Source organism: Carya illinoinensis, chromosome 1 (genome assembly GCF_018687715.1).
Source record: "Carya illinoinensis cultivar Pawnee chromosome 1, C.illinoinensisPawnee_v1, whole genome shotgun sequence".
In the NCBI taxonomy this organism is placed as follows: domain Eukaryota; kingdom Viridiplantae; phylum Streptophyta; class Magnoliopsida; order Fagales; family Juglandaceae; genus Carya; species Carya illinoinensis.
The window spans coordinates 53,347,544-53,365,228 of record NC_056752.1 but is presented as its reverse complement, the minus strand read 5'-3'; the positions used below and the strand labels follow the sequence as shown (position 1 = coordinate 53,365,228).

At 34.9% G+C, this 17,685-nt stretch overlaps 2 protein-coding genes across 5 annotated transcripts; one reads left to right on the top strand and one right to left on the bottom strand.

The window, feature by feature from the left end:
* Positions 1–1,954: 1,954 nt before the first annotated feature.
* Positions 1,955–6,167, bottom strand: LOC122286298 (histone deacetylase complex subunit SAP18-like). Of its 4 annotated transcripts, none has more exons than XM_043095411.1 (7): positions 5,936–6,167; positions 5,732–5,764; positions 5,121–5,231; positions 3,745–3,840; positions 2,857–2,928; positions 2,701–2,779; positions 1,955–2,173 (listed from the first exon to the last, which is right to left on the bottom strand). In XM_043095411.1, exons 1-6 carry the CDS (start codon positions 6,155–6,157, stop codon positions 2,747–2,749), a joined length of 567 nt encoding a protein of 188 aa, XP_042951345.1. In that variant the 5' UTR covers positions 6,158–6,167; the 3' UTR covers positions 1,955–2,173; positions 2,701–2,746. The 4 variants fall into 4 exon arrangements, with proteins under 4 accessions (XP_042951345.1, XP_042951344.1, XP_042951342.1 ...); XM_043095410.1 differs by having other exon boundaries at positions 1,955–2,144; XM_043095408.1 differs by lacking the exon at positions 1,955–2,173 and adding an exon at positions 2,207–2,431.
* Positions 6,168–11,742: 5,575 nt separating this feature from the next.
* Positions 11,743–17,662, top strand: LOC122286226 (agamous-like MADS-box protein MADS3). The gene is made up of 8 exons (XM_043095402.1): positions 11,743–12,272; positions 14,896–14,974; positions 15,140–15,201; positions 15,391–15,490; positions 15,868–15,909; positions 16,504–16,545; positions 16,858–17,015; positions 17,321–17,662. The coding sequence occupies exons 1-8, from the start codon at positions 12,091–12,093 to the stop codon at positions 17,436–17,438; spliced, it is 783 nt and encodes a 260-aa protein (XP_042951336.1). The 5' UTR covers positions 11,743–12,090; the 3' UTR covers positions 17,439–17,662.
* The last annotated feature ends 23 nt before the right edge of the window (positions 17,663–17,685 follow it).

The window sequence follows — 17,685 nt, the reverse complement described above, 5'->3', positions numbered from 1 at the left end:
TAGAACAACAACTTGCCACTCCCATGGGACCTACTTGTCCTCTTCATCAATCTTTCTTTTTACAAAAACCAAACGCTTTCCCAACTTTGAATTTTATTTTATTTTATTTATTTATTTATTTTTATTATTATTATTATTATATTTTTTTTTTTAAATAACAAGGGGTCCTGTCCCTTGCTCTCTCTTTCATTATTTTATTTTTTTCTTTGTTCATATGTTGCCGACATGCCCATGCCTTTTGACCTTTTTTCTCCTGTAGGAAAAACTGATAGAAATTATTAGTTAAATATAATATGCCAACTACTCTCGAAAGCTACTGGAATTTGTTAGTCAATTATGGCATGCTAAATCATTAAAAAAAAATTTCCTGTCTTTGCTAGCTGGAGGCTTGAGCTAATAATGAAAGCACCGGTTCCTGGAAACCAGCTCTCCGATTCTTCTCTGCAGTGTTGTGCTCGTCGATGAACTTCACCAAATCCAGGAACTCCTTAGACTGACCGAACCCATCTTGAGAACCCATGGTGAGGTCGCTGCTAATTGACGTGCATGGTATAGAGAGATTGAGCTCGGCGTTTGGCTCTGGTGGAGGGTAATAACCACCAAATAATTCTGAAACTTTAATTTCTGAGTAGGCGTAGCTTTTGATCTGCCCATGGCTTCTCAAATCCTCATGATCTGAATGACTTGCAATCTTGCAAAGGGTAGTGGGTATTTGATTTCTGAAGAAGACGGAATGGCAAGCAGCGTGCTAGTGGCTTGAGCTCGTGCGGATTGATTTCTGCAGAGCTAGAACAACAAGATCAGCATGAGCATCAGAAGGCCACAGCTTGGAAGTAATGAAAAGCTCGTCCCGAGAGCCAACAAGGTCGAGTTTAAGAGCTTCTGCAATAGCTTCTCCAAGAGCCTGCTCCGATCCATACATGGAAGCCGTGTCAAAGTGCCTATAACTGAGCTTGATCGCCTCCAGGACGGCCGATATCAAGGCATCGTTGGATTCTGCCGCAGTGCCAAAGCCAATCACGGGCATGGCCTTACGGCTGGTGGAGGAGTTCAGCACCACCTTCGGGATTCCAGTTGCTGGATTTGCTGTGGCAGTGTCCATAATTGCTTTTCTTACCGGCCCAGGTGTCGCGCTGTGGGCTCGATCTGCGTGGTCGTGGTCTGTACCGATTGTTTGGAGATTCCTCGACGCAATTCTGGAAGCTTCGTTCCATGATGAGGACTGTGTATTAGCCATCTCTCTTTCTCTCAGTTTGGGAAAATCAGAGGCATGGCTCCCGCATAGCAAACGAAGCTCCTATGGGGACTTTGTGAGGATTATAGTGGGTTTTGATACTAGCTGCTTCTCAAATCTCTCATTAGAAACCCATATCCAATTTTGATGAGGATTAGAGAAACCCAGAGAGACGAGAAAGAAGAGAGTAGAGACTATTCGTGCTGATAACGTGTTGAAAATCAATGAAAATAAAAAGAGAATTTCAAGAGATTGAGAGAGAGCGAGAGAGGAAATTCTTATTGATCTATATATCAAACTTATATCTTTCTTAAAGAATTTAACGATATATATAGGCGTACAAAGGGAGACTATGCTAGCTCACTATGCTAGCACTATGCATTTGACGACTAGATAAATGTGGTCATACAATTCAACATGGTTTACAACAACCACGACATTTTTGTCACTTTTTGTTTTCTTTATAGCGTTGCTCTACACTCACACATGGGATCCACACATGGAGGATCCCAACTGGAATTCCAGGGAAAAAAGCCATGCGTAGCTTTAGCATTTCTCTTCTTTATACGTCCCCTAAATTAAATCCATATATACGTAGAAACATTACATGTATTCCTGCTAAATTCATCTTATTTGGTGATTTTTCTTTTTGTAATTGAATGTTTAAGGAGCCCTATCCCCCATTCGTTGTAATTTTTATATCATTCATTAAGCACTGACTCAGAGCATCAACGTTTTTTTCACACTCCAACAAGAAATGATAATACGTCTACACGGAGATAGCTTAATGTACTTAAAACGATTTTATAATAAAAGAAACATTATAATCTGATATATCATACGTATGCTCTTCCGATATCTTGATTCCGGTATGGGCTGTATGGCCTTGCGAAGTTATTGCGAACATTGTCTGAAAACGAGCAGATTTCATAAAAAGTTCTGCAAGAATTCAGCACTCAGGCTAACAAGATAGAAAACTAGAAATAATAATTTAGCCATTATCTATCCTATATTCTCCCGAATCCTCGAGAAGTTTCAACTGAGAGCCGGTAAAACCGAGAATTGAGATTCACATCTTGCTAACAACTAGACAGCAGCTATAGGAGATAAGAAGCTTGATGTCGCTCGACAAGAACAGGGAGCTCAACTGGATCCCAAGGGAGAACACCGTACAAGCACATGAACTTGCAAGGTGGGCTGAAAAATTAAAGTGGTTTAGGGTCATAAATGTAAAAGTAATACCCAAACACCTCATCAAGTGGGAGGTCTCTAACCCCACCATGATATGTATGTTGTTATGTTCCGATGTTATATGAAAGTTTATTTAGCAAAAAAACCTAGACAGCTGCTACATATCTACGTCCACATTATGCTAATTAGACACTAGCTAACTTGTCTATGCACGAGGAGACATGAACTCAGGTAAAAAATCACGTAAACAATGTTAAAAGACCTCCCAAGACAACCTGACTACAAGCACCCGGAAAAATGCATCCAAAGGGGAGAGCTTCTCTACAGAATAGCCACATCCAAGTAATCTCCAATCTGCATTGATCAACATAAGTTGGTAACAACTTGGAAATATAACAACTATCCATGGACCCAAAAGAGTATTGTTTTACCTGAAAGTGAAGTCCAGTCAATGTCTTGCTGTCATCCAGTCTTCCGTTTCCAAATGAATAGGCCATCCCCACCTTCATGAATCAATTTTATATTCCACAGTCAGAACCTCATTATAGGTATCTTGTAGGTGTCAACCAATAAAACATTTTTGTTATATATATAAGTAAGAAGATATTTTATTGATATTTGAATAGGTATAGCCCAAGTACACAGGAAGTATACATGTGATTACACCTAGTTAGGAACTAGACGTTGTCAACCAATAAAATATACTCGCAATTACAAATCTATGACGTCAATCCACACAAACAATTAACATATTAGTGCTATTTTAATAAGTAAACACGACTAATTAACATATTAGAGCTGTTTTAATAGGTAACATTTCAGATCCATGATAACATATCATAACCATTTTGGCTGTCACATCAACCACAGGTATAATTATATGTCAGTGCAATGTTAAATATAACAAGGTTGCGTACACCATATTGGAAATAAAAGCGTGATCCGTGCAGCAATTTCTCCAATTCCTTGAATTATTTGTCAAATTGGTTCCAATCTTTTCATCATAAAACACTAAACAAAATATATGATGGACATGATTATGGGAGAAATGATAGGAAATTATGCATCAGAAAACATGTGGTCACATTTTTTTTTTATAGTTAATCAAGAAGTTTTATTTATAATATAATAGGCATAGACGTGGCCACATATGTTCATAATGTACAATACCAATTTAGTCTATCCATTCATTAATGCAAGCATACATTCAAGAGTTCCAAAACTGACTCATAAAAATGATTATACATCAGCAGACAGAGACAGAACTATGGTTGTTTTATTAACACAAACACACAAGAGAATGAAAGAGAGTGAGTAACCTCCTTCACTTTAAAACGACCATTTTTATCAGGATATACAAAAGCAAATGATAGTTTTGCATTTTTTCTCCTTGCAGCTGGAGCTACCTCTTTGACCTGTAGAAGAAACAAAATAAATGATGGCACTGAAAGAAAATAATAATGAAAAATAAATTATTTCTACAAACAAATAAGTAAAAAAATATGAAATATAATTTCAAACAATATATGGCAAGAAAGGCACTCATCTTAAGTAGTGTTCATTATATCGGTTACCATTCAAAAGCACAACGTAACTCAAACATTGTGCACCGAAACATAAACCATGTTTTTTTTTTAAGTAAACATAAACCATACTACCACTATTTATACCTTCCAATGGCAGCATGATGGCACATAGTCGTTCAATCCTTTTAGGATCACACCAAATCTTTTTTTAATTCTTTACTTTTTTTTTATAGGTAGCAAGATCACAACAAATTCATTAATCAGTAAAAGATGCAATCTAACAAAAACCTGTAAGTTTTTGCCAAAAACAAAATCCATAGCTCATAACAAGTTTATCCCAATGATCCATTTATGCCCACTTCTTAATGATTACCAAAGGCCTAACCAATTTTTAGTACAATACCCCACTTTCCCCGTTTGCAACCTCATCCCCTGTCATCTAGTTTAAACCAGACCTTAAAAGTCCATTGGCTGTGCCTGCTACCAAGTCCACAGACTCCAATTGATAACCCAAGAATTTATCAAATTCGAGTATGGCACAATTATTTGAGCATTATTTTTCGATAGGTAATCAAGAAATTTTATTCATAAAAGAAGGCATAGCCCAAGTACACAAGAAGTATACATGAGAAGTACCTAACTAGGGTTTACGACCGAAAGCAGAAAATCATGAACATTTAGTTCATTAAAATAAATGAGCCCCACCCATAAGAACAAGGTTTTAAAGAAGAGAACTTTAAGCTCATCCATTTTCATCTCGTGATCCTTGAAGCTTCTATCATCTCTCCCACCAAATGCACCAACACATACATATAGGAGCCATTCTCCAGATAGCTTCCACTTGTGGATTACCTTGGAGGCCTCTCCAGCTGCCATGTGACCATTATAAAACTGTGTGCCTTTTTTATTGGAAATTACACTCTTATAAGCCATCATATTAGTTGACCAGGGCCAGAGTAGCAGCTAGTGCTGTCAACTGTAGATTAGGCCCAAAGGTTCTCAGGTATCAACACTAAAAGAATTAGAACTACTACATTGTTCGGTAGTATATAGATATAAATGCATGCATATCCAACGTATGGGGCATGTGTAAATGAGCACACAAATACCAAACCATTGAACCAAAAACAAAAATGAAGTGCGCGCGCACACACACACAGATGGCATACCAGATCGGTTAACTCACGAAGAGTAGCATCCTTCCAGGTATAAATTTGAACCTCATCCTTGGGCACCTTGCCTCTCACAGCAAATTCTTCATCATTATGATGACCCCCAATCTACAAAGAATTCAACAAGTTGTAACTACGATTTCCACATAGAACATCAAGTTTCAAAGTCTAAGACAACAGTAGAGACTAGCTCTTCAACGGGCATCATGGTCTTGAACTTAGAAACTTCACAATTCATAAACAAAGGGTTAAATTTTTGTTCTGTATCAGGTGGTGAATCACAGGTCTTAAACTTAGAAACTTCACAATTCAAAAACAGTTATTTACTACCGCCTGTTATTTTCAATCCAATACAGATTTATTTAACGATTACATCTTGATAATGATGATTACTTACAAGAAAAAATAATAATAATAAGTTCCCAGATGTTTAGTTGAGACTCAATTAAGCTGATTCAAGTGGCATGCAGAATTTGAATTATGTTGACTTTGAAGGCTAAGAATACAAACTTCATTATTTAAAAGTTTCGCACAATCAAGAAAAAAAATGATTTCGTACTCTTGGAATAGGAAGAAAAGGTATTATGGAGCTTTGATAACAGACGTACCTTGGTGAAAACTCGAAGCAACAACGGGCAAGTCTGCAAGCAATTCAAGAACGATATCAAGAAACAGAATTTTGAGACAATAAAACTTTAGGGCGATTAAACATAGCACAAGATAGTAAAGAAATACCAAAACTAAGAATTCAAAATCGGCAGTCCTAAAAAAGCTACAACAGAGAGAGAGAGAGAGAGAGAGAGAGAGAGCACCTTTTCGCGATCGACGGGCTCGAAACGAGGGCGAAGAAAAGCGGGATGGCCTCTTGGAGGTGGACCCAGGGGTCTCCCTCCTTGTCTCCTTTGCGCTTCTGCTGCTCCTGCGAGTGCCATCTCTCTCGCACACCCACACAGCTGCTGCTTGCTCCAGTCGACTCTTCCCCCTTCCTCAAAGATTGAAGAAACCCCTGGGCCCTGTTTCTCTGTTCTCTGCATCTTAGCAAGGCCGAGGTGGTTTTGTTGGTATTCATGGGCCGAAACTATAGTTATTTGAGCCCGCCCCAAAGATTAAAAAAGGCATAACAGACGACCCCGAGCACACAACCAGGCCCACTAGCCCATGCAACCATACCCTCCACAACAGTTAAACTTATTACTTAAGGTCGTTTGAGTACTTATAATATCTCATAATATCTGGGAAGAACTTTGTTATACATGAGTCCATATATTATATACTATATTTAAAAAAAAAAAATTAGATTTATTCTTCTACTCATTACCTATATACCAAATATTTAGTAAAATAAATAAATAAATAAAGTGTGATGTATAGGCTTATATTTAGAATTTTTCATCTGTGAATAGTAATGAAATAGTTTATAAATAGTTATGAAATAATTTGAGTTCAGATTTTTTATTGAGTTTTGAAAAATGAGAAATAAAAAATTGAATAAAAATATTATAAAGTTAAAAAATTGATTTAATATAATTTTTTAATATTATTTTTTTAAAAAAATTTGAAAAAATTGTATTTCTTTTTATATCTTGTTTGAGAGTTTGAAAATGTTGTAATGATTATATGAAAAATTTAAAAATTAAAAATTAAAAAGTATTATGTATTTAAATGATATTTGAAAAAAAAAATATATTTAAGAATAGCTGATGAGAATAATTGTGTTTCCAAATTAACTCTTAATATGGACCAAATGAGAGACCCACACATGTATGTTTCATCAATATTACTCTTAATGGTTTTAATTGGAAAAGTATCTGTTTCCCAACGAAATTTTACATAAATAAATTTATGAATTAATATATTTTTTATTGTAAATAAGATTTAACGTATGAAATCTAATCATGATAGTTTGCGTACTTTAACACTTCTCAAATGAAAATATATCCATTGTTTTGTTTGTCTTCACACTTATATATTTGTCGAATTTGGTAAACGAAGATGCCATTCAGATTTAGGTTTATAAATGCATGTTTAGAATGAGGAATGCTACACATCATCTCATATCAGACACTTTATATATTAAAATATTATTTTTTATTTTTTTATTTTTTATTTCATTTTATTCTTATTAAACTAATTGAATTATTCTATTTATCATCTACACACTATATATTTATTATAAAAAAATGAAAAAAAAATTAAAATAAATACGGTGTGTAAAGTGTGAGGATGACAAGAATAATTTTCCATTTAGAATACATGGTTTGCTAAAATAAAACAAAAGTGAAAAGACTAATAATATGATCTCATTTCCACGAATTACCTGATTTATCTAATTAATATGTGATTTGTCATTTTTATCATTCTATTTTATTACTTAAATATATTTATAAAAAAATAATGCTTAAATATATATATGTATTTTAATAAAACGTAAAAAATAATAAATCACATATTAGTTTAGTGTAAATATGTGATATAAGACTTATTCGTAGGGTCTGTCTATGGATATTTATATATATTTCTATTGAGGTGAATTGGGAAAAATATAATTATCCCAAAAATTAATCATCCTGGCCAGTTAATTAGCTAGGTGTAGATACCGATCGTGAAAGACACAAACTCACGAATCTGCGGTTGTTACAAGAGAATCCACAAAATCTTTTAACGCGCCCATGTATGATGATGTGAATGTTCATCCCCGACAAGAGCTGCAGTGCCATTGAAAGCATCTTCTTTTAAGGAGTGAGAAGCTGCCATGCATGCATATTACATTGCCATTATCCTCACCTAAATCTACGTACGACCACCTTAGTGTAATTAAGCTATAATTAAGGAAAACTAGATCAGATCATGATCAAATTAATTTATTATTATATATTCAAAATGACCCAAAAAAAAAAACATATAATTCTATGATTACATTACACCCACCCGTCCGACTGACTAGGCATTGATCTTTTGTTTCCTCTTCTTTACACGGAAACAATTAAGCACCCGGTCAGAATGGTTAATGGTGGTGCTTGAAAGCTCTACTGACAGTGAAGGCTATGCAAAATATGGAAAGTTTGCATTGAAAAACTATGACACTGTTATCAAAGCTTTCCTACAATGGAATGCCCTAACCATCCCCACCAGCCTCTTAGATTAGACCCCAGAGATGGGTTGTCACTTGTCACTCTTCAATGCTGATGGACACCACTTTGGAAAACAGCTTTCTTGCTACAGCCTGTAGGATTACTCTCATTTTCTTTATTTATTTTTTTTTTTTTCTCTTTTCCACCTCTTTTCATATTTCCAGCTCTTTGTAGTAAATTCTCCTTGATATGGGATGGCTGCATGTTTTGTTCTATGGGTTGTCAAGGGTGGCAAAGGGTTAATGTTACAAAGTATCGTGTACATTACATGAATATAATGGTACGATCGAGCATTAGGATCGAACATAGGCTCCTGAAAATCATGCAATATTAACTATCTCATGAATATGCACAATTACTAGTCCAAGTACTGGCCGCTTAAACTTAGAACAGTACTTTGGCATTGGGGTCACGGCCGAAATTGATATTAAATATATGATCTGCATGGCTCGTAATTTTACATTTTTTATATATAAATAATAAGCAAGTCAGAGTTTGAACAATGAGCTGAGTGGGTGAGAATCATTCAAACCGTATTCCAAATAAGGGGCAATGAAGACGACACTCGGACAAGCAACCTGCAGATCCAGGCTGTGTCAATAGACAATAAGCTACATAAGGCAAAATATGGGCATGGGCAATGACATTATTGAAAAACTGGGGCAGATAGATAAATAAAATAACATGAGTACCACCCAAAAAAAAAACAACTTGGACATGCATGCATAGATCATGACATGCATTGTAACCATGCATTGCCACGTATGAGTTAGTAACCTTGTTTTGTCCGAAAGGACATGTTAATGATATGACATTTGAAAGGTGCTGGAATATTGCCCCCACATGCATGATGGAGTTTTTCTCATGAAAACTCTTTTTGGGGATTTAATTTGTTTCTCCAATTTGCAATAATTCCGTCGGCAAGACATGAATGATCTCTCCTCGACGGCCTTCACTCTTATAGTCTTGAAGATTTGAAGAATTACTGTACCGCTCGTTATATTAATTGCTCTGAATTTCAACAAACCACCTTATAACCCATTTCAACTTCCAGCTCATATATACGACTTAATTATAAATTTAATTATGTGTATCTAAGCTTTTATACATCGACCTTCCTTTGCAAGTATCTGGTTTTAATTAAAGATGGTGATCAATGAGTTGTACGTGCGTCTAATATAGCTGGTCGGGACAATCTAAAGGTTGCATTAAAATGATATTACAAAACCTTTATATGCAATCACTTTTATGAACTTATTTACGCACTTCACTAATATGATTAGTTGCGTTATTTTTTTTAAAGAACTGTTTTGACTAATCAGATCAGTAGAATGCACAAGACGTATGCAAAAGTGACTATATGTAACAGAATTCATGATATTATATATGGGCATAATGCTAAGTCGTCATTAAATATTCATCATATATCAAGTTAGTGATGATTGCAGATTGTATGTAAGTAACATGATACGATCCAAATATCTCACGTTACTTGGTGCAAATTAACGTACGTAATCTGCATCATGTGTACGTATATATATATGAGCAGCTTTAATTAAGTTATATGATATTTGCATCGCATATATATATAATTACATTACTTAGGCGAAATATTGGTATCATGTATATATAATATTACATACATTAATAATTTCGGATGTCACCTTTCATATATATATATAACTACCGATCATGGGATTCGTATAACGTACGTATTGTATATATTTCAACAATTGCGTTGATTGATTTGATTCCTTGAAAATTCGTGAATTGATTTGATCCACAAAATTTAAACTCACACGCGAGAGGATTGCAGTTTAACCACGATATTGACCAAATTGTTTTGGGTCCTTTTATGGAATGCAGCTGGTCACGAAAACGATATATATCCAAAGAAACATACGAATTTTCGAATTTCTTTTGATCAGATTAATATTGACAGTACGCTTCTTTGGAAATTTCCCTGACCTTTAGATCAGTTATACACGATTTCCGAATAATACCATGAAAATTTAATTAGCTCCTAAGTGGAAAAAAAAAATTGAAAATTACTTTTTATATTCCATCAAAATGAATTTCAATTTCTCTCAACATGTCTTGTAGATCATAGTAACATTAATAATTTATCATTTTAAGTATTAGCCAATTTTATCAACAGTCCAATCAAAAAGTTTATTAATCCGTTCTCTAGTGATCACATATAACAATTTAAGGCCACCCGGCCCTGCCCCCAACATTAATAAATTCATCCAAAGTGTATTTATTTGTCGTGGCCGGTTTTGGTCACTTAATAATTAATAATTAGGAGACTTAATTCCACATGATCGCTGTAATTGAATTCTTCTTAATTTGACTGTGTCGAGAAATTACATATAATACAAGTCCAGATCACTTCCGCCCATTGCATGCATGCCCTTAGTTCCTCTAATGCACCATGCATGTACGTAGATGAATAAAAAAAAAAAAAAAATTTAAAAAAAAATATAATAATAAAAATAAAAAACCGAAAAAGTGTCGGTTTTCTAATTTATAATTGATTCATGGAAATTAGGTACGTGTTGTCATTTCAGTGGAAAAGTTATTTGAATTGCATGATCTTCTCGATATATCGATCTGCAATATTGAAAATATGAATTTCACTTGTGTACGTACGTCTGGCCTGGACGTTATATATATGTTAATTATATATTAATTACTATGGCCTAGCTAAGCTGACTCGAAAAAATTCGGCATTGCATGCATATATAAATATATATATATATATATATATATTCATCAAGACAATAGAATGATACAAAATGCTAAATTTTGGGTAGTTTTGAATAAATTATATGGCTAGTACGTACTACATGCATGCCTTAATTGGTCACTAATTAATGATACTCGTTTCTACAAATTTATGAGTATTGCCCCCCAAGGAGTAAAGGAATTAATAATATTAATGTACATGAAAGTTCATAACATCAAACATTATTTTTTGAGAAGTTTCTTTCAATTCGCTTCCAACCATATTAATACAATTAAATATATATATATATATATATACGTACATCACTATCTGTAACCGGCCTAGCTAGCTATAATTTGTTATCATGTACGAGTCTTAGAATGGGAACTTCAAAGGCTCAAATCCTGTACGCGTGATATCTTTAATTGTAACCATATTAATTAATATATATATTTATATATATCCTTAATTTACTTTAAAAAGATGGAGAAGTAGTAATAGTACTACTTGATTTAAATTGTTCTTAACTGCAACTGAATGTTCATGAATTCTATAAAAATTACTTAATATGATCAAAGATTGGGTGTAAATTACCAATTAGTGGCTGCACATGATACACTCGGATCGTGAAGTTAACGCTTGAAAGCAAGGCGCGTGGGATGAATATTTATTACCTTAGAACCGATCGAAGGCAACTCTGAACTCACAGTGAGAGATCAGAAAGAGAGAGAGAGAGGGAGAGATGAATGCAGCATTTGCTACAATTAAAATGGAAAAGAGAATGAGAAGGAAGAATTACTGGGTTTCCATTTTGTTGTAAAAGATATTTAGAGTCCCAGTCCTCCTATCGATATTCATTTCTAAGTTCTAACATAGCCCCCGCAAACTCCCACTTCTCTCAGGAAAACCCTTGTCGCCCATACCTACTCCATGTAATATTTATATTCCACACCTCGATCCATTTTTGTACAACCTCATACCACTGCATGATATAATTCCAACCCTGTTTCAGAGAGAGAGAGAGAGAGACTGAACACCCGAGACTTACACTTGCACATAGGTTATACTATTTGTAGGTTCTAATATTGTCCAGAAAGAGAAAGAGAGGATGGGGAGGGGGAAAGTCGAGCTGAAGAGGATTGAGAACAAGATCAACCGCCAAGTTACTTTCTCAAAGAGGAGAAATGGTTTGCTCAAGAAAGCTTATGAGCTTTCTGTTCTTTGTGATGCTGAGGTTGCTGTCATCATTTTCTCTAGTCGTGGCAAGCTTTATGAGTTCGGAAGCGCGGGGTAAACCCCAATATCCCATTCTCTCGAACACTACCGAGCTCTTTCTTTGCATTTTTCTCAATCTTTTATGTATTTAGCTGTTGTTTTTTCTTTTCTGTTTTTTGGGCTTAGATCGACGTTTAGTGGTCTAAATTCCGATGCATTCACCTAAGTTTTGTAATCTAGATTTAAAACTCTTCTTAAAATTTTTTGTCCTCGGTAATTCTCTCCTGTTCTCTCTCTCTCTCTCTCTCTCTCTCTCTCTCTCTAGATTACCTAGTTTTCGTTTCCGAAGCTTTCTTTCCGTCTTTTAGATTTCTGTGTTCCTCTTCCGTGCTACATAAAACATATGTTGAAACTGCACAAGATGCTTTCTTGATCTACACACCTCTCTCTCTCTCTCTCTCTCTCTCTCTCTCTCTCTCTCTCTCTCTCTCTCTCTCTCTCTCTCCCCCCTTATATATCCTTCTTTTCTCGTTTTTCGGCTGTTAGGCTTCTGGGGTTACCTGTTTTTGGATCGACGAAGGCGGGGTTCATGAATTGCAGAGAGTATCAGCTTTTTACCAATCACAGATCGACACGTCACATGGTCCTTTCAGATCCTCACTTTCTGTTTGAGCTTGTCTCTCAACTCTGGCTTTCTTCGTCTGGGTTAGATTTTCATGGAGTTGTGATGGAACAGTACAAGCTTTTTCTTTCTTATACATGAAAGAGCCTCATATTATTCAACTGAAGTCCTATCATTGGTAAGGAAGCTCTCTCTCTCTCAGACCTCTGGGTAAGATCTAGGGTTTTGTATCTCGCCAGGAAAACGTTAAAATTTTTACGCTGGCCTACCAAATCCAGTGGAATTCTCACAATCCTTGGAATGTAAACTTGTCTTCATCTCTTTTGGTCCTTTTATCCTGTGGGTTTATCACCGTTCCTGCTCCATCTTCATCTCTTTCATTGCTGGACTCTGGCTGGGGTGGCAAATCAAACACACCCATGATTCTCAACTCTTTTGGTGGTCTCTCTCTCTCTCTCTCTCTCAAAAATGACAACAGTGGGTCGAGTGTGGTAGAGAAATTAAGCACATCCTAGCTTGTGTGATTTCTTCTGTTTTAGGGTTTTTAAAATTTTACTCAATTCCATATTTTTTCGGAAAAGCTAGGAAGCAAATCAACAACTCATATTTTTAGTTTCACCACGGGTTCGCTGCCCCTGATCTCTCACCTACGCACATGACTAAGATGCAGTAATTGTTCTGATCATGATCCAATATTCTTTAAAATTAGAAACTTAATTTAGGGTAACGGAGATCACCTGGTGAAGTCGTCGGGGCCCGGATACATTAGGAGATATGAGAGATTTTAATAGTCCCCACACTCAAATGCCACAAAAACACAGTACTACATGTTAGCTAGAAGCAGTGAAGTTCAGGTAAAATTAGAAAAAAATCGGTGCCGCTATACATTTTTTGTCAGATCATGAGGGTCTGAGATCGATAGTACTGTACGTATCTAAGTCCAGTTTTCAAGTCGTATGTTCCATTGAATGTTGTTGCTACAATATATGACATGTCAATTCATGTGGATGTTGATCTAGCATATTAAAGTACTACAATCACAGCTGATCCAAGTACGTTCCCTTTCTTTTCTTTTCTTGTTTCTCTATTTTGGTGAAAAAAGAGCTATCTTTCTCTTACTCATGTCTCAAGATTAACCTTTCGGTAGTACAGGAGATGAGACATGCTGCTGCATGTTTCTGTATGAGCGGATGTAACATATATATAGAACCGAAAATTAGGATTTGTAATTTTTAATAGCATCCTTCTCCTATATATAACATACTTGTTACTTATCAAAAAAAAATATATAACATACTTGTTCTGGACAGATATATATATATATATATATATGTTGTAGCGTGTTTGCTTTTCGTTTCCGACAAATTAAAGAAAATAGACCGAATAAAGAAGTTATATAAACTACCCAGATTTGATTCTAAATTGCTGAATTAGCGTTTGTGTTTTTTTCAACACATGTTTTTCTATTACTTTTCCTTTCTTATTTTGGTTCGAGCGAACCTTAATAAATTTGCTTGAGTAATGGCTCAAGTATTAATTTATTATATATAATGGAAAGTGAAGAACCTTATATATTAATTAATTTTCACGTAATTAAGCATGTACTTAGAGTTAAAAGTATATTCATGTCTAGCTATGAGTACTCCAGCTAATTGAGAACTGGACCTGTGGGATTTGCTGTCTGCTGATCATGAATATATAGTCCTTTGGATATGATCCAAGTCATGGATGTTTACTACTCATGTAAGCTGTCAAAAGACTAGATAGATAATACAAGAGAACGATCAGCTTTTATATGAGTAATTTTGACGAGATTATCGATATTCCACGACGAGACAGACTTTCCGCAGGCATATCACACGATATAACACTGTGATTTGAAATATTTTATATGGATAAAGGTAATCTACACTTTCTATAGTATTCTAGTAACTGTATTATATAGAGTACTATGTATGCTGATATTATATATAGCATTTTGCATGCTGTTCTTATTCTATTAACTGTTTATAGGGTTAGGCTAAAGCTCATGTGGTAATTAATTGCTTTTTAACCACCGGTAATTGATTTTTGCAGAATAGCCAAAACACTAGAGCGATACCAGCAGTATTGCTTCACTCCTCTGCAGGACAACGGTGTTGAACGTGAAACACAGGTTTGTGATCGTTTTTCCAAAATTCTTCCTTAGGCGCTTAAACTGCTGATGATATTAATTCATCCGTATCAGCTTCGATCTGATCTAGACACTAGAAAGTATTCATTATTCTGAATTCGAATTCTATCTTATCTGAATGTTGGTTTCGTTTGTCACTGCATGCAGAGCTGGTACCAGGAGGTAGCAAAATTAAAGGCTAAATATGAATCTCTTCAGCAGACTCAAAGGTCTTTCCATTCCCAAAGTGATCTAGAGCCACATATAATTATGCATGTTGTCCAATTGCAGTTGTTAGTCTGATTTGTGTGGATTCGATTTGGATGCCCAACAAATCCATTGACAGGCCTGATAATTAGCAGCACCATACCTTATGCTTGCTAACATTTATATAACTGGTTATTTTCTTGCTTTAAAAGGCATTTGCTTGGAGAAGATCTTGGACCATTGAGCGTGAAAGAACTGCAAAACCTTGAGAAGCAGCTTGAAGGAGCTTTGCAACTAGCTAGGCAAAGGAAGGTATCGCATATCTTTAGTATAAAAGTCCTCATCTCAGCAGTGATATAGTTTTCTATTATGATCCATGCCTGGCCTCTCTCTCTCTCTCTCTCTAAACATGAATTTTCCAACAACATATATTAAGGCATGCATGCAAAGGTATTTCGTGGTGTATATATATATATATATATGTACACACAGAAGGAATAATATTTCAAATTTTGCTCAGCAAATTATTTACTACCAAGGGCGCATAGCCTCGTACCTGTTTGTCACTATATATATATATATAATTTCCTTTCTAGTTAATCGGGATCGGATGTCATTTAGTCATGTACAATTAAAGAATTTCTGAATTTGAATTAAGTATACTTGTGATCTTTCGTTCTTAATTGCAGACACAAATTATGATAGAACAGATGGAAGAACTTCGCAAAAGGGTAAGTAATCATCATATTTATATATATAGTTTTCTTCAAATTATGGTTTCTAAGAATATATGGGTCTTATTTGATTCACACACCATCACGCATGCATGGATATTAATTAGGATTTACCAATAGTCTTGCCTCTAATTGACGGGTTTGGTACAAAGACACAGCGCCAAGCGATTGTTTAAAGCTAGACTTGATGGAAGAACAAATAGTACTAATGCTTACGAGTACTGTTTTTTTTTTTAAGGCAAATGCTACTAGTGATTAGTATATCTTTTTGTCCGACTATGCTAGCTAGCTACATTATAAAGCAGTGTGATGATCAATTGCCTAGCTAGCTAGCTACGTACTATATTGTCACACTGATCTACATGATACTATTTCTTTTTCTTTTTTACATATGTAATTATATATATATATATATATATATATAGAAATTAACAGAAGCAATTAAAGTATTTAATTTATCACTAAATTAATTCATGCATTCTTGTAAATTATACAAGATGATGTTTGTTCTTTAAATATGAGGACGTACTACTTGCACTAACATGTAATATTAATAATTTATTACTGTGGCCTTCTGATTCAATTTGGCAGGAGCGCAGCCTTGGAGACCTCAATCAGCAGCTTAAGCTTAAGGTACTCGTATATACTACATACTATGAACTATGATTTGCATGCATATACAATTTATATGTAATGCTATTTGAAGGCTTTTACACTGCATACTATCCACATGACATAATTTGATTTATAAGATTAATTAAAATTTGAAAATTTGTCTTCCAAATTAAATTATGCCAATGATATGTGGTGTAAAGACTTTCAAGTAGAATTTTTCATAATAACATATATAAGACATGATATCTAATATATATTTGTTGCCTTCTGTTAGTGAAGCTGATTCACTTCTTTCCAATGTCTATATATATATATATATATATGGTTCAGCTTGAGGCGGAAGGATACACCCTTAAGGCTATTCAGAACTTTTGGAACAGTACTGATACTACTGCCACTTCAGCAGCTGAAAATAGCCACTTTCATCATGTGCATCATTCACAAACCAATCCCATGGAGTGCCAACCCGAGCCTGTCTTACAAATAGGGTATGCTACTAATTAATTAATTACTCTCTTCTCGTTAACTTGAGTTCTTCCTGACCGGCCTTTTGATGTACTCCTAAACTACAGCTTCTATCTAGGTTATTCTCTTGCATATATGCATGCAGTAGTAGTACGTACTAGATAATTAATACTTGAAGATCGAAGATGATCATAACATAGAAAGAGCTAGTTTTTGAGAGAAATCATGCTTAAATATTTGCTAACACTTGTTAATTGGATGAAGTACTACTTAATTCTTAAGTAGAAGTAAGTTAATTTTCTAATGATTTAGTCACTTTTTGGAACAGCTACCATCATTATGATCCAATATCTCATGAGGGATCGTCTGCTCCGAAGAGCATGGCTGGTGGTCATGAGGCTAACTTCATCTCGGGATGGGCTCTTTCAACTCCGTTTAAGTTCTAAAGAGTTTCATGCATTTGACCAAATGATTGTCTAATTATACAAACATATATATATATATATATGGCTTGTGTATTGGTATTTGCACTATCATGATCTCCAACCTACCTATTTACTTATAAGTTACTTGATATATATGTGTGCGTACGAGAGATGTTTAAATATTACACATGATTTATCTATCTAGCTGATGCTAGCAACAGTATAGTACTCATTTACTCTGATCATCATGAGGAGATATTGCCATATA